We start from the raw sequence: 25,000 nt of genomic DNA on the forward strand, positions 1-25,000 counted from the left end.
GTGCCTTCCCCCTCCCCCCCCCCCCCCCCCCCCCCCCCCCCCCCCCCCCCCCCTACCTGCAACCAAGATCGATGACACAGAGATCAAATCAGTCGACCTACCTGGTAATCACCCTATGCAGCAACGGAGCAGTTTCACCAGAGATGCCTACGAAAAATCCTCGGCATGAAGTGGCAAGACAGGGTCTCCAACCTCCAGGTCCTAGAGAGGAGCGGCCTGCCCAGCATCGAAAGCCTGCTGATCCAGTGCCAGCTACGCTGGACAGGACACATTGTCCGCATGACAGAGCAGGTTCCCGAAGATCCTATTGTAAGGCCAGCTGAAGGAAGGCCACCGTGAACTTGGAAGACCCTGCAAGCGCTTCAAGGACACCTTGAAGACAAACCTCAAAGCCTGTGACATAGACATCGCTTCCTGGGAAACTGATGCCCTTGACCACTCTCGCTGGAGGATGCTGTGCTCTAGTGGCTTAAAGACGTTTGAAAATAAGAGAACGCTGGCCATTAAGGGGAAGCGTGAGCGAAGGAAGCAGGGCTCAACTTCTGGAGACGTTTTCCCTTGCAACACCTGTGGGAAGTGCTGTGCATCCAGAATCGGCCTCTTCTCCCATATGAGGACCCACACCGACAGATAAGCCTGCCTGCCTACTCATCCGTCGGTCCGACGGGGGATTCCATCACAGAACACGTCCCAACTTCCACAAATATGCAACATTAATGTCTATTAGTAGTAAGAAAAAGTTGCTAAAATTTGCTAAATTCATTAAAGAAGGTTTTAATGTGTTTCGTTAGGAGTCAGTTTCAGTCTGGATTCTTTACCACTTATGCTTCAACTGTACTTGTTGAATGGGAATAAGAACAATGACATGTGTTAATCTTGACACTGCATCCCGTACATATCCATTTGTAATTGCATGACCATATTTTTTTTATATGTCTTTTTCTCTCCTGTATATATCAAACCAATTCCAGTATTACTGGCAAATGGGTGCTAAAATAACAAATTATTGTGTATTTTATTTTGTTACACCATGTCATTGTTATTGCTAGGCTCCAACTAACCCCTCAGTTCCCAGTTCAGGCTCAATTAGTCAGATACAGACCCGTATCGTGAATCTAAGTTGTGATCTGTGCATTTGTCTATGGAGTATTGCTTTCGCTATTCCTATTGCATTGTATCAGACTGATGATGACATTTGGCCTTTTATTTTATTTCATTTTATTTTTTTCGTCATTTGTATTATCCCCCCGTGTTGTTTCTTTTTTTTTTTCTTTTTTTTTTTCAAATTATCTTCGCTCTTCCTCTGTGGCCGTCATCCTGTTATTGTCATGTTTCCTTGTTTCTCTATGGCTCAAAAGGGTTAATGGGAATAAACAAACTCTGAAACTGAAGCTGCACAGTCAGCAACTCTGTGCCTCTTCATCACGATGTGAGGCGCGTGCGCGCTGGGTGTACTGTTTCGCCGCAGAGGGGTATGAAAGGGGGTTTTGTATGCTTGCAGTTTGGGAGGCGGTTTTAGACTTTTCAACTGTGATTTTTGACTCACTTGTGTAAACAAAGTGAGTCTATGTTTTAACCCGGTGTTCGGTTGTCTGTGTGTGTGTGTGTGTGTGTGTGTGTGTGTGTGTGTGTGTGTGTGTGTGTGTGTGTGTGTGTGTGTGTGTGTCCGTGGTAAACTTTAACATTGACATTTTCTCTGCAAATACTTTGTCAGTTGACACCAAATTAGGCATAAAAATAGGAAAAATTCAGTTCTTTCAGTCATCTTGTTTAAAACAATATTGCACCTCTGGGATGGGCACAAAAAAATTAAAAAATGAAGCCTAATTATATGCAAACTGCATTTACTGTTATATTTATATTTTTTGTATTATCTAAACTTGGCACTTTGATCTGATATTCTGACCCAACAACAAGAGCTGTCATTATTATCATTTTCTGTTCAAACAGGAACTTCTTTTGCTAAGCATGAAAGTTTTATTTATTTTGCAAACGTTTTAGTGCAGATAGTAAAAAAAGGGAAATTACTCTAATTAATGCTAGGGGAGTTAATTTGCTTTAAACTGATCTTTCTCGTCTTAGACATTACATTTTGAAATTATACTCAATACATAAAAAGCTTGGATTTTTTTTTTTTTTTTTTTTTTTTTAAGTGTATCACAAGTGAGTCTTGAAGGCCTTCCTCTTTTTTTTTTTTTTTTTTTTTTTTTTTTGTCTTTAAGTTAAATCTGTCTTAATTTTCTTTTTCATATGATGACGATTGATGTATGTGTAGCTGCGAGGGAATATGTACTAGTTTATTTTCATTTCATTTGTGTCTTGAAATGTTGCGATCTTCTTGATGAATATTTTCTTTTTATATGACTAGAATGTTTCATTTTATCTTAAAATGTAAATTTGTTTTCTTACCTGAAAGTTTTTCTTTTTACATTAAAATTCTTATTTGCGTTGTGATCAAGGAAGTTTTTCGATCTGATTTGTTGATGAGCATTAATTTTGTCTTTTGAAATGTTATGATTATCTTACTGATTATTTTCCCTTTTATAATGATTGAAACATACACACACGTGCGCGCATGGGCGCGCGCACACTCGCACACACGCAGGCACACACACGCACACTGATACGCCGACGCACTTGCATGCACATGTACATACACACACATGTGCGCACGCGCGCACACACCGTACACACACAACACACAGTTGTTTCACTTTGTCTTATAATGTGATATCTTACCCAAATGTTTTTCTTTTTACATGATAACTGATGTGTGTGTGTGTGTGTGTGTGTGGTGATCAGTGAATTGAAGGGTGTGACAGTTATTCGTTATTCTCTTCGATATTTGCTGACATGCATAATAAGCGAGCCGAAAGAAAATTTTCTGTTTGGTTGGAGCAGACAATAAAGTATTCTGAATTGAATTGAAATAAAGGACGGGCGCAATAGCGGGGTGGTTAAAGCGTTGGACTTTCGATCTGAGGGTCCCAGGTTCGAATCACGGTGACGGTACCTGGTGGGTAAAGGGTGGAGATTTTTACGATTTCCCAGGTCAGCATATGTGCAGACCTGCTAGTGTCTGAACCCCCCGTGTGTATATGCAAGCAGAAGATCAAATACGCACGTTAAAGATCCTGTAATCCATGTCAGCGTTCGGTGGGTTATGGAAACAAGAACATACCCAGCATGCACACCCCGGAAAACGAGGTATGGCTGCCTACATGGCGGGGTAAATATACAAAAACGGTCATACACCTAAAATGTTACATATCTGTCTACATGGCGGGGTAAAAACGGTCATACACGTAAAAGCCCACTCGTGTGCATACGAGTGAACGTGGGAGCTGCAGCACACGAGCGCGGAAGAAGAATAAGAATTGAATTGAAGTCTCATATTTGTGTCTATTTTGTGAACTAAATACAAATCTTCATGATCTTATAAAAGTCTCAAATATGTACCTTTTATTAAGCAAAAAAAAAGAAAAAGGAAACAAAATCCTCATAAACTTATAAAGTCTCAAATATGTGTCCTTTTTATGAGCGAAAAAAAATCCTCAGGATAGTATTAAAGTCTGAAATATATACCTTTTTTAATTAACAACAACAACAAAAAAACACGAACTTACAAAAGTCACATATGTCCCTTTTGTGAACTAAATACAAATCCTCATGATCTTATAAAAGTCTCAAACGTATACCTTTTTTTTTTTTAACAAACAAACAAACAAAAATCCTCTTAAGCTTAAAAAGTCTCAAACGTGTGTCCTTTTCGTGATGTAAGAATATCCTCATGAACTTTTAAAAATTTTCTCTTCTCCTCTTCTCCTCTACACCTTTCTCTTCTCCTCTACACAGACCCCTCGGATGTCCAGTGGGTGTCTGAATGACTCAACCTTTAGCTTCCGTCGTCAGAATTGTGGTATTCTTTGTCAACATTCACGTTTTAAGTATAAGAGCCTTCCGCCTGCAATATTTTGATGATGGTAATTGGGGTGAAACGCTGTTAACGTCGTCTCTTTCGCCGTTCGTATGGAAAGAGTTAAGGAGTCTCAAATCTGTGCCCTTTTTGTGAACCGCAAAAAAAAAAAAAAAAAAACCTTGACGAACTCATCCTAATGTGCCTTTCCTTGTGGCAGAACTGGTAAAGGCGTCAGGTTTCCAATGCAGGGATCAGGGATCCGCAGTTGCTGTTTCGGCATGATTGTTGTGTTCTTTCTGATCTGTGTGTGTGTGTGTGTGTGTGTTTGTGTGTGTGTGTGTGTGTGTGTGTGTGTGTGTTGAGGCTCATGTACGTTTATGTGTATTTGACTGCTTTCATACCTGTGAAACTGCATGTTTGGTGTATATCTGTCATGTATATGTGGGTGTATGTGTGAATGTGTGTCTCCATGTTTTACATTCATTTGCTTATTTATCATCACTGTTGTCTTTTTTTATATTTTTTATTTCTATTATTATTACTACTACTTTAAAAATAAATATTTATTTATGTACGCTTATAGTTGACTTCATCATGTTTTTGCGCCTTATACATATTATTATTAGTAGTAGTAGTTTTTTTTGTTTTTGTTTTTGTTTTTTGTTGTTGTTGTTTTTTAACTATTATTTATTCACCTTTTCTATTTTTTTTTCTCAAGGCCTGACTAAGCGCGTTGGGTTACGCTGCTGGTCAGGCATCTGATTGGCAGATGTGGTGTAGCGTATATGGATTTGTCCGAACACAGTGACGCCTCCTTGAGCTACTGAAACTGAAACTGAAACTCTTGGGAAAGGCGCTGTATTCCAATTATCCTCACTCCACTCAGATGTGAATGGTACCTGACTTGGTTACTTATTTATTTTCTTACTAAGACCCTACGCTGCGGCTGTGGAGCATAGGCCACCAACGACGCTTCTCCTATGAGCTCGACTCTGGGCAGTCCTTTCTGACTCTGGGCAGTCCTTTCCGACTCTGGGCAGTCCTTTCTGACTCTTGGCAGTCCTCTGGGCAGTCCTTTCTGACTCTGGGCAGTCCTCTGGGCAGTCCTTTCCGACTCTGGGCAGTCCTTTCTGACTCTGGGCAGTCCTCTGGGCAGTCCTTTCCGACTCTGGGCAGTCCTTTCCGACTCTGGGCAGTCCTTTCTGACTCTTGGCAGTCCTCTGGGCAGTCCTTTCTGACTCTGGGCAGTCCTCTGGGCAGTCCTTTCTGACTCTTGGCAGTCCTCTGGGCAGTCCTTTCTGACTCTGGGCAGTCCTTTCTGCATCCCTCCAGCTGGATCACAGCCTCTTTAGCTCTGCTCCAGTGTCCAACCCACCTGCAGCTCTTCTTGGGCCGTCCTCTCTTCCTTCTCCCCCTGCGGGGTTGCCCAGGTCAGGGCCTGGCGTGTTGTGCTGGATGGCGATTTCCTCAAGGTATGACCACCTCCACCCCGCAGTTCCGTCTCAGGATCTGTTTCTCCAATGGTTCATGTCCCCCCCCACCTCCCACTCCCAGCCCCCCCCCCTCCCCCCACCCCATCTTTGCCACCTGACTTGCCAAAGAAAGGTTAATTAACCCATTCAGGACCTTTGCACACATTTTCACCCGAGGTGTCTTGATTGTCTGTGAGAAACCACCACCACTGGTGGACTGATCTCACACATCACTGAACATGGTATGAACTGGGAACATACTCATCAGTATGGTATGGCGGTCTCGTCTTTCATCAGTACGATGTTCAGTAATGCGTGCAATGGAAAGTAACAAATAATGAGGCCAGGAGATGAAATCAGTAGCGTAAGCAACACTGACTTGAAGTTGTGTACCTTGTGAATGGAGAGAGTTATCACTTTTTACTATTTGTTAATGCGTGCAATGATTTTTGGTGGATTTTTGTTTGTTCGTCTGTTTTTGTTTTGTTTTGTTATTTTTGTTGTGGTTTTTTTTAGGACAAATAAAGCACATAATGTGTAAACGTGTGTACGGTACTGAATGGATTAAAACAACGGAAGGAGAGTGTTAAATCCCGCTTTCCCATGCCGAGCCAAAGACAAAGTGGATATGAATTCACCGCCCCAATGGCAGTAAAATGCTATGGGACCTTTAAAAAAAAAAAAAAAAAAAAATCTCTTAAAAATCTCCCAGATCCGTGACGTTTTTTTTCTGCCTGTGAACTAAACAAAAACCCTCACGAACTTTAAAAAAAAAAAAAAAAAGAAGAAAAAGTCTGTAATCTCTGCATTTTACTGTGATACATATATTTTTATAACCAGATACATATTGTAAATCACGTTTGTCAATCACACCACAACAAGACTTCCGTCAGACGGGGAGAGATAAGAGAGAGAAGGGAGGGATGAGAGAGGGGAGTGTACGTGAGAGAGAGAGAGAGAGACAGAGGGAGGAGTGTTCATGAAAGAGAGAGAGAGAGTGTGTGTGTGTATGTGTACGAGAGAGAGATGGTGCGGGGGGGGGGGGGGGGGGGTCGGGGGGAGGGGGGGCGGCCTTTCGCCTTGTGTTGTTCTTAGCGCTCAACCTATATTACGTACTCTGTGAGTGGTCAACTTGAGTGGAAGAAAAAGTGAGAGGTGGTGGTGGTTGAAAGGATAGCGTAATGTCCCGGAGGGAGTAGCTGGTTCCCGAGGGGGGGAGGGGGGGGGGAGGGGGCGCGGGGTGGAGGGGGGAAGGGTGTTGAGAGGGGGGGGGGGGGAATATAGAACACAAACGAAAAAGTGGCCGCTTTGTTGACAGAAGGGGTCCGCAGAGTGCTAAAGTGGTGGTCGTATTTCACGGGGAAGGTTTGAGGGCATCTCATAATGGTTCCCCGCTGAAGTTTTTCTTGCCGCTGTTTTTATTGCCAGTCCAGAAACTGTGTGGGCCGAATGTTTCGAGCCTTAGTGAGCATACGTAGGATTTCATTTAATGGGTTAGTAAAGATGTGGTGTGGTGTGGTGTGGTGTGGTGTGGTGTAGATGTGGTGTGGTGTGGTGTGGTGTAGGTGTGGTGTGGTGTGGTGTGGTTTGTGGGTAGTATAGTGTAGCGTAGCGTAGTGCTTCAGTATGTTGTTGTGTAGCGTAGTGTAGTGTAGCGGTGTAGTGAAGCTCAGTTTGTAGTGTAGTGTAGTGTAGGGTAGTGTAGCGTAGTGTAGTGAAGGGTAGTGTAGTGTAGTGAAGGGCTTCAGTTTGTTGTGACGATGTATTGTATTGTGTAGTGTAGTGTAGTGTAGTGTAGTGTAGTGTAGTGTAGTGTAGTGCTTCAGTTTGTTGTGACGTTGTAGTGTAGTGTAGTGTAGTGTAGTGCTTCAGTTTGTTGTGACGATGTATTGTATTGTGTAGTGTAGTGTAGTGTAGTGTAGTGTAGTACTTCAGTTTGTTGTGACGTTGTAGTGTAGTGTAGTGTAGTGCTTCAGTTTGTTGTGACGTTGTAGTGTAGTGTAGTGTAGTGTAGGGCTTCAGTTTGTTGTGACGTTGTAGTGTAGTGTAGTGTAGTGTAGTGTAGTGTAGTGTAGTGTAGTGTAGTGAAGGGCTTCAGTTTGTTGTGACGATGTATTGTATTGTGTAGTGTAGTGTAGTGTAGTGTAGTGTAGTGTAGTGCTTCAGTTTGTTGTGACGTTGTAGTGTAGTGTAGTGTAGTGTAGTGCTTCAGTTTGTTGTGACGTTGTAGTGTAGTGTAGTGTAGTGTAGTGTAGTGTTTCAGTTTGTTGTGACGTTGTAGTGTAGTGTAGTGTAGTGTAGTGTAGTGTAGTGTAGTGTTTCAGTTTGTTGTGGCGTTGTGGCGTAGTGTAGTGTAGTGCTTCAGTTTGTTGTGACGTTGTAGTGTAGTGTAGTGTAGTGTAGTGCAGCGGTTCAGTTTGTTGTGACGTTGTAGTGTAGTGTAGTGTAGTGTAGTGTAGTGTAGTGCTTCAGTTTGTTGTGACGTTGTAGTGTAGTGTAGTGTAGTGTAGTGTAGTGCTTCAGTTTGTTGTGACGTTGTAGTGTAGTGTAGTGTAGTGTAGTGTAGTGCTTCAGTTTGTTGTGACGTTGTAGTGTAGTGTAGTGTAGTGTAGTGTAGTGCTTCAGTTTGTTGTGACGTTGTAGTGTAGTGTAGTGTAGTGTAGTGTAGTGCTTTAGTTTGTTGTGACGTTGTAGTGTAGTGTAGTGTAGTGTAGTGTAGTGTAGTGTAGTGCTTTAGTTTGTTGTGACGTTGTAGTGTAGTGTAGTGTAGTGTAGTGTAGTCCTTCAGTTTGTTGTCACGTTGCAGTAGTGTAGTGTAGTGTAGTGTAGTGTAGTGTAGTGCTTCAGTTTGTTGTGATGTTGTAGTGTAGTGTAGTGTAGTGCTTCAGTTTGTTGTGACGTTGTAGTGTAGTGTAATGTAGTGTAGTGCTTCAGTTTGTTGTGGCGTTGTAGTGTAGTGTAGTGTAGTGTAGTGTAGTGTAGTGTAGTGTAGTGTAGTGTAGTCCAGCGGTTCAGTTTGTTGTGACGTTGTAGTGTAGTGTAGTGTAGTGTAGTGTAGTGTAGTGCTTCAGTTTGTTGTGACGTTGTAGTGTAGTGTAGTGTAGTGCTTCAGTTTGTTGTGACGTTGCAGTGTAGTGTAGTGTAGTGCTTCAGTTTGTTGTGACGTTGTAGTGTAGTGTAGTGTAGTGTAGTGTAGTGTAGTGCAGTGTAGTGTAGTGCAGTGTAGTGCTTCAGTTTGTTGTGACGTTGTAGTGTAGTGTAGTGTAGTGTAGTGCTTCAGTTTGTTGTGACGTTGTAGTGTAGTGTAGTGCAGTGTAGTGCTTCAGTTTGTTGTGACGTTGTAGTGTAGTGTAGTGTAGTGTAGTGTAGTGTAGTGTAGTCCAGCGGTTCAGTTTGTTGTGACGTTGTAGTGTAGTGTAGTGTAGAGTAGTGCAGTGTAGTGCTTCAGTTTGTTGTGACGTTGTAGTGTAGTGTAGTGTAGTGTAGTGTAGTGTAGTGTAGTGTAGTCCAGCGGTTCAGTTTGTTGTGACGTTGTAGTGTAGTGTAGTGTAGTGCTTCAGTTTGTTGTGACGTTGTAGTGTAGTGTAGTGTAGTGCTTTAGTTTATTGTGGCGTTGTAGTGTAGTGTAGTGTAGTGTAGTGTAGTGCAGCGGTTCAGTTTGTTGTGACGTTGTAGTGTAGTGTAGTGTAGTGCTTCAGTTTGTTGTGACGTTGTAGTGTAGTGTAGTGTAGTGTAGTGTAGTGCTTCAGTTTGTTGTGACGTTGTAGTGTAGTGTAGTGTAGTGTAGTGTAGTGTAGTGTAGTGTAGTGTAGTGCTTCAGTTTGTTGTGACGTTGTAGTGTAGTGTAGTGCTTCAGTTTGTTGTGACGTTGTAGTGTAGTGTAGTGTAGTGTAGTGCTTCAGTTTGTTGTGACGTTGTAGTGTAGTGTAGTGTAGTGTAGTGTAGTGTAGTGTAGTGCTTCAGTTTGTTGTGACGTTGTAGTGTAGTGTAGTGTAGTGTAGTGCTTCAGTTTGTTGTGACGTTGTAGTGTAGTGTAGTGTAGTGTAGTGTAGTGCTTCAGTTTGTTGTGACGTTGTAGTGTAGTGTAGTGTAGTGTAGTGTAGTGTAGTGTAGTGCAGCGGTTCAGTTTGTTGTGACGTTGTAGTGTAGTGTAGTGTAGTGTAGTGTAGTGCTTCAGTTTGTTGTGACGTTGTAGTGTAGTGTAGTGTAGTGTAGTGTAGTGCTTCAGTTTGTTGTGACGTTGTAGTGTACTGTAGTGTAGTGTAGTGTAGTGTAGTGTAGTGTAGTGTAGTGTAGTGTAGTGTAGTGTAGTGTAGTGCTTCAGTGACAGTGTACTGAAGTGTAATGTAGTGTGTGTGTGAGGGGGGTGCGGAGAGGGGGGGGGTCAGTGTGTGTGTGTGTGTGCATAATTATTTGTAATTACGTATGTATGTATGTATGTATGTATGTATGTATGTATGTAGGTATTTGTATTTCTTTTTGTCATGAATGTATGTATGACATACGTAATAAATTTCCAGGGTCAAATCACATGTGGGAGGAAATCTGGAGGTTCACCCTGTGCACTCTTCACGATGACGTGGATCAGAGGAAGCCCTTTAAATCACCAGGCCAGCTTGAGACTCCGTGTATGTGTTTGCGTGTTATGGGGAGTGGTGTTTGTGTGCACACACACACACACACACACACACACACAGAGAGAGAGAGAGAGATAGATAGATGGATAGATATAATAGAGGGAGAGAGAGAGAAAGACAGAGAGAGAGAGGGAGAGGAATATATATACATGTGTGTGTGTGTGTATACTTACACACACACACACACACACACACACACACACACACATATATATATATATATATATATATATATATATATATATATATATATAGAGAGAGAGAGAGAGAGAGAGAGAGAGAGAATCGGATATATATATATATATATATATATATATATGCGGAAAGGGGGGGTGAGGGAGGGGGGACGTGTAAATGGGTGGGTAGGTGGGTGGGTTAACTGCTTGCTTGGTCAGGTGAGGTGGGGGGGGGGAGTGGTAGTGCAGGTTGGGGTGGGGATGGGGTTGGGGGGACACAAGGGGGGCGGGGGGGGGGGGGGGGCAGGGGGAGTTGGGGGGGCGCGGCGGGGGGGGTCGTATTTCACGGGGAAGGTTTGAGGGCATCTCATAATGGTTCCCCGCTGAAGTTTTTTCTTGCCGCTGTTTCTATTGCTGCAAGTCCAGAGACTGTGGGCCGAATGTTTCGAGCTTTAGTGAGCATGCGTATGATTTAATTTAATTTAATGGGTTAGTAAAGATGTGGTGTGGTGTGGTGTGGTGTAGGCGTGGTGTGGTGTGGTGTGGTTTGTGGGTAGTATAGTGTAGCGTAGCGTAGTGCTTCAGTATGTTGTTGTGTAGCGTAGTGTAGTGTAGCGGTGTAGTGAAGCTCAGTTTGTAGTGTAGTGTAGTGTAGGGTAGTGTAGCGTAGTGTAGCGTAGTGTAGTGAAGGGCTTCAGTTTGTTGTGACGATGTAGTGTAGTGTAGTGTAGTGTAGTGTAGTGTAGTGTAGTGTAGTGCTTCAGTTTGTTGTGACGTTGTAGTGTAGTGTAGTGTAGTGTAGTGCTTCAGTTTGTTGTGACGTTGTAGTGTAGTGTAGTGTAGTGCTTCAGTTTGTTGTGACGATGTATTGTATTGTGTAGTGTAGTGTAGCGTAGTGTAGTGAAGGGTAGTGTAGTGTAGTGAAGGGCTTCAGTTTGTTGTGACGATGTATTGTATTGTGTAGTGTAGTGTAGTGTAGTGTAGTGTAGTACTTCAGTTTGTTGTGACGTTGTAGTGTAGTGTAGTGTAGTGTAGTGCTTCAGTTTGTTGTGACGTTGTAGTGTAGTGTAGTGTAGTGCTTCAGTTTGTTGTGACGTTGTAGTGTAGTGTAGTGTAGTGTAGTGTAGTGTAGTGTAGTGTTTCAGTTTGTTGTGGCGTTGTGGCGTAGTGTAGTGTAGTGCTTCAGTTTGTTGTGACGTTGTAGTGTAGTGTAGTGTAGTGTAGTGTAGTGTAGTGTAGTGCAGCGGTTCAGTTTGTTGTGACGTTGTAGTGTAGTGTAGTGTAGTGTAGTGTAGTGTAGTGTAGTGTAGTGTAGTGCTTCAGTTTGTTGTGACGTTGTAGTGTAGTGTAGTGTAGTGTAGTGTAGTGTAGTGTAGTGTAGTGCTTCAGTTTGTTGTGACGTTGTAGTGTAGTGTAGTGTAGTGTAGTGTAGTGTAGTGTAGTGTAGTGCAGCGGTTCAGTTTGTTGTGACGTTGTAGTGTAGTGTAGTGTAGTGTAGTGCTTCAGTTTGTTGTGACGTTGTTGTGTAGTGTAGTGTAGGGTGTAGCGCTTCAGTTTGTTGTGACTTTGTAGTATAGTGTAGTGTAGTGCAGTGTAGTGTAGTGTAGTGTAGTGTAGTGATTAGTGCTTCATCGTGTTGTGACAGTGTACTGAAGTGTAATGTAGTGTGTGTGTGAGGGGGGTGCGGAGGGGGGGTCAGTGTGTGTGTGTGTGCATAATTATTTGTAATTACGTATGCATGCATGTATGTATGTATGTAGGTAGGTATTTGTATTTCTTTTTGTCATGTATGTATGTATGACATAGGAAATGAATTTCCAGGGTCAAATCACATGTGGGAGCAAATGTGGAGGTTCACCCTCTGCGCCCTTCACGATGACGTGGATCAGAGGAAGCCCTTTAAATCACCAGGCCAGCTTGAGACTCCGTGTATGTGTTTGTGTGTTATGGGGAGTGGTGTTTGTGCGCGCGCGCACACACACACACACACACACACACAGATATAGATAGATAGATAGATAGATAGATAGATATAATAGAGGGAGAGAGAGAGAAAGACAGAGAGAGAGAGGGAGAGGAATATATATACATGTGTGTGTGTGTGTATACTTACACACACACACACACACACACACACACACACACACACACACACATATATATATATATATATATATATAGAGAGAGAGAGAGAGAGAGAGAGAGAGAGAGAGAGAATCGGATATATATATATATATATATATATATATATATATATATGCGGAAAGGGGGGTGAGGGAGGGGGGACGTGTAAATGGGTGGGTAGGTGGGTGGGTTAACTGCTTGCTTGGTCAGGTGAGGTGGGGGGGGGGAGTGGTAGTGCAGGTTGGGGTGGGGATGGGGTTGGGGGGACACAAGGGGGGCGGGGGGGGCAGGGGGAGTTGGGGGGGCGCGGCGGGGGGGGGATAAAGTGGGAATTGGGGACTGAGGACGGAAGGAAGAGAGGAAGGGGCTAGGGGGGAGGGCGAGAGGGGTTAGGGGGGTTGGGGTAACTATGACCTGATCTGGAGGAGTTGCTTAATCATGTTGTGGTTACGTTTGGTTGGAGGGCACACCACGAAAGAACAAGGTGCGTCTGAATGGGACATTTTCTTTGTTTCCGAGCTCTGTGCAAAGTGGCAGATTGATGATTGATGACAGATGTTTTAATTAAGGGATTCATAATTGACGCTGACAGGTAAGTGTGTGTTTAGCACCCCTCCACCCCCCACGCCCCCTACCCCAACCCTCCTCCCCCTTCTCTCTTTTTCTCTTTCTTTCCGTCTGTCATTCTGGTGTGAATTGAACTCCGAATATTTTTATTCGTCAAACAGGTCAGTCACACTCACGTATTTGACACAGATAAACCAGAAACATCAACATTAGTTAGAAAAAAAAACAACAAATCTTGCTCTGATAGGAAATTTGCTTCATGAGATGTTACAATATTCACTCATGAGATATGTTACAATATTCACTCATGAGATATGTTACAATATTCACTCATGAGATATGTTACAATATTCACTCATGAGATATGTTACAATATTCACTCAGGCTTTTCTGTTTCATCGAAACGCTTAAGAAAATACTTTATTAGGGTAGTCTGATCATTAGCAATGGTATTGATGTAACGTATTGTTTTGTTTTTGTTTGTTGTTGTTGTTGTTGTTGTTTCCCCCCTATTCTTTACCATTATAATAATTCATAACTACTTAAATCGTAATTTACACCCATCGAGTAAATCAAGTGTTATTTCTGTGCCACAACTTTTTTTTTTTTTACTGTTCTCTCTTAGGACGATTTCTTATCTATCTTTTTCTCTCAGTGGGAAGCAGTTTTTTTAGAATTTTCGGATTTGGGAACGAATCTCATCGAAATAAACCGTTAATGATTCGGAAATACGGCTCAATTCGGGAGACTTACAACCTGTTCATGGTATGACTGTGAAGTCTATTTTCATACTGTGTTTAACTTTAAGCCAAATTTGGTACTGGCAGACAGAGTATTTCCAGAGAAAATGGCAATGTTAAAGTTTACCATGGACACACAGACACACACAGATACAGACACAGACACACACACACACACACACACACACACACACACACACAACCGAACACCGGGTTATAACATAGACTCACTTTGTTTACACAAGTGAGTCAGAAAGTAGTCGACAATAATCATCGTTTATGATAATGTTGGAAATTGTATTTCACTCCTTCGAGTACCTTACATTTTATAAGTATTTTATCTGGATGGCTGTATTTCATTTTTGTGCATACTTCTTGAATTTTTTTAACAAAATTTTCATTCACAATAAGGTGTTGCCTGCTTTTAGCATTTTCTTCAGCTTCATTTATAGAGCTTGATACCAAGTGTCATCAAAAGCTTTTCAAAAGTCCACGAAAAAGGTGCTGCGTCTTTTGTTACGTATTTAGGGCATTGTCAACTAATTTGTTTTGTAGAAAGATATGAAATATTGTTTTCTTCGGGTGTTTTTTTGTTTTTTGTTGTTTTTTTCTTAACACTATTCGTTCTGTTATCATACAATTATCAAGCTCCAAATACTCTGAGATTCTGAAAAGTGATATTTGACTGACAGTTTTCCCTTTGTTGTGGTTCACGGTGTGCGTGCGTGTCCATGCACGCTACACCAGTCTCTTTTTTGCAGTTCACTGACGCATGTAATCGAAGCTCACACATTGTGTACATCACAGATGCGACCAACAAAGCAGCAGCTCCCGCTAAGGATAATTCTGACATCAACGTTGACGTCATAATAAATACGTCATACCACGAAGTTTTCGTCACGCCATCACCACTGACACGTAACTTGATGGTCCAAGAAGTCTGTTCTGTTTCTGCCTTGAACCTGGCTACAAACCAGTGAACGACAACAACCCCCTACATCAGTTGGAAACACCGACACAGTGCGAATACAGCTGAACACACCCCTACAACAATCTTCCACCAGTGACGTCATTGAGCAAGGTTGCTGACGTGTGGGGGGGAGTGAAGTGACGTCATGTGTTACGGCACGGAGCCAGACTTGCAGGATCATGACCCCCATGGGATCAACAGTCATATCAAGGTATTGTTCTTCTTTTCTCCATATCGTTTTTCTTTGTTTGTCTGTCTGTCTGTATGTCAGTCTGCCTGCCTGTTTGCCTGTTCAGCTATCTAGTTTACCTCGGGTGAGGTCCTATTTAGCCCCCGAAAATTCAAACACCTATTTTACCGGCAAGTTTTCGTGCATAGATGAAACGACAAAACCATCAGTAGATGTAACCCATTTTCAGTGGTTTTCGACTCCGTTTTGAACTGTTATTTTACTCAATTTCGATGCGGATTTCGTCACTAAACTAACGTGCGGTAATCCTGCAGTTTAGAATACTAAACTCAGGGGCCGTTAAAATGAAAAAGTAGAAGGTGTTTTAGACTGACTTCGATGCGCTGAGTCGAATGCAACCCTCAGCTAAGCTCTAAGACCACTCCTTTTGCCACAAAACTGGATCAAATGCACGGTAAGTAGTACTCCTTCTACTGAAAACACACAGAAGTTGATGACGTAAACACCACGTCACCAGCAATCAAAATGGCTCGCCGATAGTTGCTCGGGAAGTGACCGACTGAGTTTACTATTTATTATGTCTCTGTTTCATTGACAAGGAGTGGCCGTAGAGCTTAGCTGAGGATTGCATTCGACTCAGAGCATCAAGGTCAGTCTAAAACAACCTCTATTTTTTCATTTGAACGGCCCCCTGAGTTTAGTATTCTAAACTGCAGGATTACCCTAACGTGCCACCATCTTGCTCTTTTCGGTTTTTGCCCCACAAACAAAAGCACGTGGCGGCTTGAGAAGACAAGTGTTGGTTCGGACTCATGTTGTGGGTGATTTCGTGTCGTACTGGGCCTGCTTCTTGGTTGGGAGGATCGTCCAAACGTCCATCTTTGCCACCTGACTTGCTTTGAGAAAGGTTAATTAACCCATTCAGGACGTTCGCACACATTTTCACCTGAGGTGATCGTCCAAACGCAGCATGCCTTTCTCATATGCCCTCATCGCAAAACAAGTCAAATGTTTCGTTTGAATGGGTGACGGGCGCAATAGCCGAGTGGTTAAAGCGTTGGACTGTCAATCAGAAGGTCCCGGGTTCGAATCACGGTGACGGTGCCTGGTGGGTTAAAGGGTGGAGATTTTTACGATCCCCCAGGTCAACATATGTGCAGACCTGCTAGTGCCTGAACCCCCTTCGTGTGTATATGCAAGCAGAAGATCAAATACACACGTTAAAGATACTGTAATCCATGTCAGCGTTCGGTGGGTTATGGAAACAAGAACATACCCAGCATGCACACCCCCGAAAACGGAGTATGGCTGCCTACATGGCGGGGTAAAAACGGTCATACACGTAAAAGCCCACTCGTGTGCATACGAGTGAACGTGGGAGTTGCAGCCCACGAACGCAGAAGAAGAAGAAGATTGGGAGGATCGTCCAAACGCAGCATGCCTTTTTCATATGCCCCCATTGCAAAACAAGTGAAATGTTTCGTTTGAATGGGTGTAATGATTTAGGACGCTATAACAGGACATTACCTTTACTTACCTATCTTATCTGCCTATCGATCCTGCCCATTAAAAAAATATATATATATATATATATATATATATAGAGAGAGAGAGAGAGAGATGCTTATATAGCGCCTATCCTCGGTCGGATACCAAGCTCTAAGCGCTTTACAAACACGGGGTCATTTGCACAACAGGCTGCCTACCTAGGTAGAGTCGACTGATGGCTGCCACTGGGCGCTCATCATTCGTTTCCTGTTTCATTCAGTCAGGTTTCAGGCACGCACACACACACACACACGCACACACACACTCAGACAGATATGTAACATTTTACGTGTATGACCGTTTTTGTATATTTACCCCGCCATGTAGGCAGCCATACGTTTTTTGGGGGGTGTATGCTGGGTATGTTTTTGTTTCCATAACCCACCGAACGCTGACATGGATTACAGGATCTTTAACGTGCGTATTTGACCTTCAGCGTTACTATACACACGAAGGGGGTTCAGGCACTAACAGATCTGCACATATGTTGACCTGGGAGATCGTAAAAATCTCCACCCTTCACCCACCAGGCGCCGTCACCCAGATTCGAACTCGGGACCCTCAGATTGACAGTCACAATGCTTTAACCACTCGGCTATTGCGCCCGACTGTATACCGATCAACTCTGTTCACCTCGTCTCTCTTCCGTGTCGTTTTGAACCAGCAAAACTGGGCGCAAGCGAGAAAATCGTGATCATTTGCTCGCTGAATAACCAGCGAGCCACCAAAGACAACCCAGAATAGCGAATGGTGTCTTCTTGTGTTGTATTATTGTATTACTCATTTTTTGTCACAACAGATTTAACCCGGTGTTCGGTTTTGTGTGTGTGTGTGTGTGTGTGTGTGTGTGTGTGTGTGTGTGTCCGTGGTAAACTTTAACATTGACATTTTCTCTGCAAATACTTTGTCAGTTGACACCAAATTTGGCATAAAAATCGGAAAAATTCAGTTCTTTCCAGTCATCTTGTTTAAAACAATATTGCACTTTGGGATGGGCACAAAAAAATAATTAAAAAAAGAAGCCTAATTATATGCAAACTACATTTACTGTTATATTTATATTTTTTGTATTCTCTGAACTTGGCACTTTGACCTTTTATTCTGACACAACAAGAGGAGTCATTATTATCATTTTTTGTTCAAACAGGAACTTCTTTTGCTAAGCATGGAATTTTTTTTTTAATCTATTTTGCAAACGTTTTTGGTGCAGATAGTAAAGAAGGGAAATTACTCTGTAATTAATGCTAGGGGACTTAATTTATCACAAGTGAGTCTTGAAGGCCTTGCCTCTCTTGTTGTTTATTTGTTTTCCTATCGAAGTGAATTTTTCTACAGAACTGGGCCAAGGACAACTCTTTTGTTGCCGCAGGTTCTTTTACATGCGCTAAGTGCATACTGCACACGAGACCTCGGTTTGTCATCTAATCCGAATGACTAGCGTCCAGACCACCACTCAAGGTCTAGTGGAAGGGTAGGGGGGCGGGGGGGAAGTAATGGCCTAGAGGTAACGCGACCGCCTAGGAAGCGAGAGAATCTGAGTGCGCTGGTTCGAACCACGGCTCAACCGCCGATATTTTCTCCCCGTCCACTAGACTTTGAGTGGTGGTCTGGACGCAAGTCATTCGGATGAGACGATGGGGGGAGCTGGGCGAATGTGTGTGTGCTTGTATAAGTAAGTGTGCGTGTGTGTGTGTGTGCCATGGAATCTGCGATATGTAGCCTACGAATGAGTGTGTGGAGGAGGGGGGTGGGGGGCGGGGACAGGGTAATTTGTGTGTGTGTGTGTGTGTCTGTGTGTGTGTGTGTGTGTGTGTGTGTGATGAATCTGAGTGCGTTTATTTTTTATTTGTCTGCTTTGTTGTGAGTCATTCTGTCTTCATGTTTGTTGTCCTTTGTCTGTCTCGTTCTCCTTTCTCTGCCTCTCTCTCCCTCTGTCTGTCTGTCTGTCTGTCTGTCTCTCCCTCTCTTTCTCTCTCTCTCCCTACCTGTATCCCTCTCCCTCTCCCCCTCTCTCTCTCTCCGTCTCTCCCTCTCTAGCTCTCTCCCTTTCTCTCTCTCAGTCTCTCTCTCCTTCCCTCCCTCTCTTTCTTTCTTCCGCTTTCAGTCACGTGTGCGTGTTCACATGCGTGCGTGTGACTGTGAGGGTGTGTCGATGTGTGTGCATGTGGGTGAGTCAACAAGTGCGTGCATCAGTGTGTGTGTGTGTGTGTGTGTGTGTGTTCTTTCTGGTTGTCTTTCTGTATTCGCTGAGTAAAAATAAACAACACAAAAACACAATCACTGTGACCATGCATGTACTGAAATTATCAAATGTGTCACAAGTTATATTTTCAGTGCGATAATATGTAATTCGTTACATAGAAATGTTACAGTGATGATGTTGAAGAGAAAATATATTTGTATTTGTATTTCATTTTATCACAATAGATTTCTCTGTGTGAAATTTCAAGGCTGTTCTCCCCAGGGAGAGCGCGTTGCTACACTACAGCGCCACCCATTTTTTTGACTCACTTGTGTAAACAAAGTGAGTCTGTGTTTTAACCCGGTGTTCGTTTGTCTGTGTGTGTGCCTGTGTGTCCGTGGTAAACTTTAACATTGCCATTTTCTCTGCAAATACTTTGTCAGTTGACACCAAATTTGGCATAAAAATAGGAAAAATTCAGTTCTTTCCAGTCATCTTGTTTAAAATAATATTGCACCTCTGGGATGGGCACACACACACACACACACAAAAGAAACCAAATTATATGCAAACTGAATTTACTGTTATATTCATATTTTTATTTCTTCTCTAAACTTGGCACTTTGATCTGATATTCTGACACAACAACAAGAACAGATATTTTTTTTATCATTTTTTTGTTCAAACAGGAACTTCTTTTGCTAAGCATGGAAGTTATATTTATTTTGCATGTCTTTGGTGCAGATAGTAAAAAAGGGAAATTAATCTGTAATTAATGCTAGGGGGCTTAATTTGCTTTAAACTGATCTTTCTCATCTTAAACATTACATTTTGAAATTATACTCAATACATGAAAAGCTTGTGTGTTTTACTTTGTGTACAGGGCTTTCACTATGTTTGTTCACCCAAGTGGTCTTTTTTGGAAAATACTAAAATCAATATGACAAGTGGACTTTATATATATATATATATATATATATATATATATATATATATTGGCTGAGCCCTGAAGGTCATGGGCAAAAATCAGTTGCGTACACATATTTATACATATTCAAAGTGTGTGCTCATATTCTTCGCGAACGCGAACGACGCTATTTTGTTTCAAGTTGTTGACCTGCCCGTTCAATCCTATATTAATGGACAATACACGATAACATGTGATGGAAAGTTGGAGAAGGAGACCGTTAAATATTTATTCAGAGAAAGATTTGTGAACGCCTCATCACTTACTGGATTATGCCCCAAACTGCCATAAAAATATCCACAGAATCAGTTGGAATTCACAGTTAAAAATAATAAACCATGAGAGTTAATACCCTTGAATTGATGAAACGTAAAAATTTCCAGTCTTGACTTTTCTCAAAATGAAGTCTTTTTCACTTCATACGACGTTTAGAAGTAGTTGTTCTTGGCTCTACATGTTATTAGTTTAACAAAATACTCAGTTTTCATATCAACTTTAAAACTGTAAAACTAGAATGAACATAAAAGACCGTGTCAACCGGGTGTAACTAAACTTTACATCTATCTAGATCCAGAGAAAACGGCTAAATGTTGCAGTGTGTTTGCGGCAGTAGCCGCGTCTCCTTTACCGCGGACTTAAAAAGAATTTTTAATTGCCCTTAAAGATTTTTTGAATGCCCAAGATACACTAGAATAATATGATTTAAACAGCGTTCTCACTGCGAATACTGCGATCGATTTATCGCCCTTTAAAAAAGCATGTTTAAATATTATATTTTTGAGCGTCAGTTAAGGAGCCACAATAGTGTAACAGGTAGGACAGTTTCTTCTCACCAGAACACGCGGGGTTCGAATCTGCTGTTAGGACTTGTTTTTCTTCTTTTTCTTTTAACCCGAAGCTTTATAATAACAAATACAGAGCACATTTTAACGATTAGATTTTTTTTTTTTTTTTAAGTGTATCACAAGTGAGTCTTGAAGGCCTTGCCTCTCTTGTTCGTTTTGTTTTCTCCTGTGTGCAGTTTTATTTGTTTTTCCTATCGTGTGTTATAACCTTCAATACAAGGGGGGGAAAAAAAAAAAAAAAAAAAGAAACAAACAAAAAAACCATGTTCAGTGACTTCTCTACCACTGATTTTTAAATCATTGGCCAGGAAAGTTAAAGCCAGCTCGACGCCATACTGACACTCATATCCAGCTGTAAGTCTGTTGAGAAGTCGTCTGCTAACTGGAGGTAGTTTCTGAACTGTAACCGTGTATCTTTGATGAAAATCGTGTTATGCTCGCCCCCACGACATGCCAAATGTTGTGTCTTGATTGATATCTGCCAATGATGCCATTGCAGTGACACGTTATGCAAACTTGCTGTGGAGGCACACACATGAATGTCAGCTTAACTCGTGCAGTGAGCAAGTGAAAGCTTGCCGTGAAGCAGTCATCGTAGCCAGCTTAGCGCTTGGCTACATTTTGAAGTTACCGCTTTGTGCTGTACTGACACGAGTAGCAAAATGGCTGGTTGAACGCTTTCGCTGGCTTCAGTTAGCAAAGGGGCAGAAAAGAAGGCGTGCGCTATCCACCCTTTTTTATTTTTTATTTATTTATTTTTTTAATTAAATCACTGACTTCTGTACAGATACAGTTCCATGACGTGCTCGCCGAACCCGACGAGTTCCACAGCTGCCGCTGCGTGTGGGACAGCGTGGATTGCTGCTACAACTTCACCTTCCCGCTGTGCTACGGGCTGCCTGTGGCCCTCTGTCACCTGTGTGTCGCCCTGGGATGGGGGATTGAGTTCGGCCAGCTGCTCTTCTGGCACGTCTGGTGCGTCGGGCCCTTCACCAGCTTTCTCCGACACCTGCTGCACGTGCCGGCCACGTGCCTTCGCCTGTGCACGCGCTGCCTGCTGGACCCTTGCTGTGAGGCCTGCTCCTACGTCTTCATGTTCTGCAGGGAGCCACCTTCTGCTGCTGTTGCCAAGGGCAAGGATAGGTCGGACTGGGATCCCATGACCTTTCTGTAGGTCGAGGTCAAAAAGGGTGTTGGAAGGTCAAGGTCAGTGGTAAGGTCAAAGGGTGGGTGAAGGTCACTTTTCGTTTTCTGCATGACCGGGTTTGGTCTTTATTTATTTGACGGTTATCTACATAATGGTATGTGCGCGCGCGCGTGTCTGTGTTTGTGTGTGTGTGTGTGTGTGTGTGTGGCTTGATAATTCTTAAGGTTAGTTTTCCACACACAAAAAAAAAGAGAGAGAGAGAAAAGTACATCTTTTCGCTTTCATCATCTGTTTGAAAAACAAGCTAGTTTTCAATCAGGTAGTTGTGAAAAGAAAGCCAAAATAACAGAAAGAGAGAAGAGAAAGAAAAGAACAGAGGAAAATAGAAGAAGAAGCAAAAAAACAAAACAAAAAAAACAACAAACAAACAAACAAAAAACAACAACAAACAAACAACAACAAAAACTCACACTACGCCACTACCATCATCAGGATACTCAGTTTTAAATTCACTGTAATCCAGTGAGTTATTTCACAACGAAAAAAGCAGTTGGTTGAATATTGAGGGGAGCTCTGTTTAGCTTTCTACGAAAACGAAAGAAAGAAAATAATGAAAGAAATAGTGAAAATATTAATGAACGAATGTCTGGATGGATGAATGGATCAATAGATGAATGGATGAATGAATGAATGAACGATTGTATGAATGAATGGATGAATTAATGAACGAATGGATGAATGAATGAATAGACGAATGAATGATGAACGAATGGATGAATGAATGAACGAATGTATGAATGAATGGATGGATGAATGAATGTATGAATGACTGAATGAACGAATGGATGAATGAATGGATAAATGAAGGGACAAATGTATGAATGAATAGACGAATGAATGGATGAATGAATGAACGAATGGATGAATGAATGAACGAATGGATGAATGAATGAATAAACGAATGTATGAATGAATAGACAAATGAATGAACAAACGAATTAATGGATGAATGGATCGATGAATGAATGTACGAATGAATGAATGGATGAACGAATGGATGGATGAATAGACGAATGGGCGAATGAATGAACGAATGTATATATGGATGAATGAAAAGGTATATGAATGGCGGACCGAGATGAACAGAAGGCTGTAAGCAACATTGCCGCATTTTGTTTTATGACGATTGTGACCAATCTGAGGAACATACTTAGCTGGTGTTGCCTTACCTGAGAATTGATTGATCAAGCAAGTTTTGCAGGATATAGAAGCTTGTTTTTTTCATTCTTTTCTTGTTGTTTTTTTTCGTAAAGACTGCTTTCGAACACTGATTACTAGTCAGTCCTTGTTGATAATCAGTCACTGATCGATCGGTCAGTCCAGTGGTATCAGTCTTTCATTAGCCACAGCACCCGTTGGTCAACTTATCACTTTTTCTTTTCTTTCTTTCTTCTTTTCCTTCTTCTTCTTTCTTTCTTTCTCTTGGTGGGGTCTGGGTTCGAATCCCCCTCTCGTCTTTTCTCCCAATTTTCACTGGGTGATCAAGCTGAGCGTCTAGTCGTTCGGGTGAGATGATAAACCGAGGTTCCGTGTGCAGCACGCACACGGGGCACTGAAAAAGAACCCATGGCAACGAGAGTGTTGTCCTCTGTAGCAGGAATCCACTCCGATAAGCACACAAATATATTATATGCATGTACCCAAGGCTGGACTAAGTGCGTTGGGCTATGCTGATGGTCAGGCATCTGCCTGTCAGGTGTGGTGTAGCGTATATGGATTTGTCTGAACGATGTGATGCTCATTGAGTAACTGTACTGAACTGAACTGCGCTTCTTCTAATTCCTTGTCTTATTCTTCTGCGTTCGTGGGCTGCAACTCCCACGTTCCCTCGTGTGTGCATGTTGGTTGTGTCATTGTTGGTTGATCAACCCGTTGATGGATCAGTGGCATTCCAATTCCCTTGTTCCGATTTCGCCTATACCCGATTCGCCTATCACCAAACTGGTGATACCGATTCGTCTGTTTCCAGTTCGGCCTACGTATTCAGTTGCTGTGTGTGTGTGTGGTGTGTGTGTGTGTGTGTGTGTGTGTGTGTGTGTGTGTGTGTGTGTTTGCGTGTGTGTGTGTGTGTGTGTGTGTGTATGTGTGTGTGCGTGCGCGCGCACGCGCGCGTGTGTGTGTGTATGTATGTGCGTTTAAGAAAGAGACAGAGACGTGAGACAGAAACGGAGATAAACAAATAGATAGAAACAGATACAGAGAGGCTGAATAGGCGAAACGGGAACGACAGGTAGGCGAAACGGACCAAGGAGTCAAACTCTCAAAACTGAAGGGTGGCGATACGAGCCAAGAGTAGGCGAAATGGGAATAGATGAAATGGGAATAGGCGAAATGGGAATAGATGAAATGAGAGTGCACGAAATGGGAACAGGCGAAATGGGAATAGACGAAATAGGAACAGGCGAAATGGGAATAGACGAAATGGGAGTGCACGAAATGGGGAACAGGCGAAATGGGACATGCACCGATCTATTGAACGTGAGATGAAGTAGGTGGACTGAGGGACTGACTGATGGAACAAGAGGCTGGTTGATCAGTGGACTGACTGGTTATTGGACTGACTGCGTTTCGTGTAGATATTTTTGGTTTTTCGTTTGTCTTCTTTTTTTCCGGGGGAGGAGGGTTGGGGGGCGGGTTACTTATCTATTTATTTATGTATTCATTCTTTTATTTATTTATTTATTTGTTTGTTTGTTTATCTACTTATTCATTTATTTGTTCATTAACTTATTTGTTTATCTATTTGATTGTTTGTTTGCTTATTATTTATTTATTTGCTTATTTATTCAATGATATGTTGCTCATTCATCTGTTGTTTTTCTCTGTTTATTCATTTCTTACATTTTATTTATTTACGTTCTATTCGTTTTACTTTCTTTGTTTAATTATTCATTTATTTCTTTATTTATTCACTCGTCTTTCTGACTAAATTTTCGTCCAGTTTATTTTTTGGTTCGTTTGTTTCTTTTATATTTTTTTTCCATATATATATATATATATATATATATATATATATATATATATATATATTAAAAATTATGGTGTCATTGCTTCTGTACAAGTTGATTTTTTATTTGTCATTTTACTACTTTCTTGCAAAGTAATTATTAATACTCTTTTATCCACTTTGTTCTTTAAGAATCTTTGAATTTTTTGTCTTTTTTTTTTTCCAATGTCTTCACTACCGACGTTCACCCATTTGATTAGTTACTTATTCATTTGTTTATCGGTTGATTCATTCCCCCTACCAGTTATCTGTATATGATTATCTGTCCTTTAGTTTCTATTTCTCTTCTCTGCTTGATTTATTCATCGACTTCGTCATTAAGCTTTCAATACAAAATCAACCATTTTTACTGCGTCTTTTTTTTCTTTCTTTTTTTTTTCAAAATATAGTTTGGGTTTACTTTCTTCCCACCTCTCCCACCACCTCCCACCCCTCTACGCCCCCCCCCC

The 25,000-nt window shown here is 41.9% G+C and overlaps 1 protein-coding gene across 1 annotated transcript; it reads left to right on the forward strand.

Annotated features, from left to right (window-relative positions):
- Positions 1-12,797: 12,797 nt before the first annotated feature.
- On the forward strand, positions 12,798-23,510 carry LOC143278063 (caveolin-2-like). Its single transcript, XM_076583083.1, has 3 exons — positions 12,798-12,920; positions 14,443-14,816; positions 21,125-23,510. The coding sequence occupies exons 2-3, from the start codon at positions 14,751-14,753 to the stop codon at positions 21,509-21,511; spliced, it is 453 nt and encodes a 150-aa protein (XP_076439198.1). The 5' UTR covers positions 12,798-12,920; positions 14,443-14,750; the 3' UTR covers positions 21,512-23,510.
- The last annotated feature ends 1,490 nt before the right edge of the window (positions 23,511-25,000 follow it).

This window comes from Babylonia areolata, chromosome 35, assembly GCF_041734735.1.
Source record: "Babylonia areolata isolate BAREFJ2019XMU chromosome 35, ASM4173473v1, whole genome shotgun sequence".
In the NCBI taxonomy this organism is placed as follows: domain Eukaryota; kingdom Metazoa; phylum Mollusca; class Gastropoda; order Neogastropoda; family Buccinidae; genus Babylonia; species Babylonia areolata.

Bases quoted from the DNA above. Each gene is read 5' to 3' on its own strand.
- LOC143278063 (XM_076583083.1), top strand. From the start codon at position 14,751: ATGTGTTACGGCACGGAGCCAGACTTGCAGGATCATGACCCCCATGGG. The intron at 14,817-21,124 runs GTATTGTTCTTC...ACTTCTGTACAG, and splicing joins GGATCAACAGTCATATCAAG to ATACAGTTCCATGACGTGCT.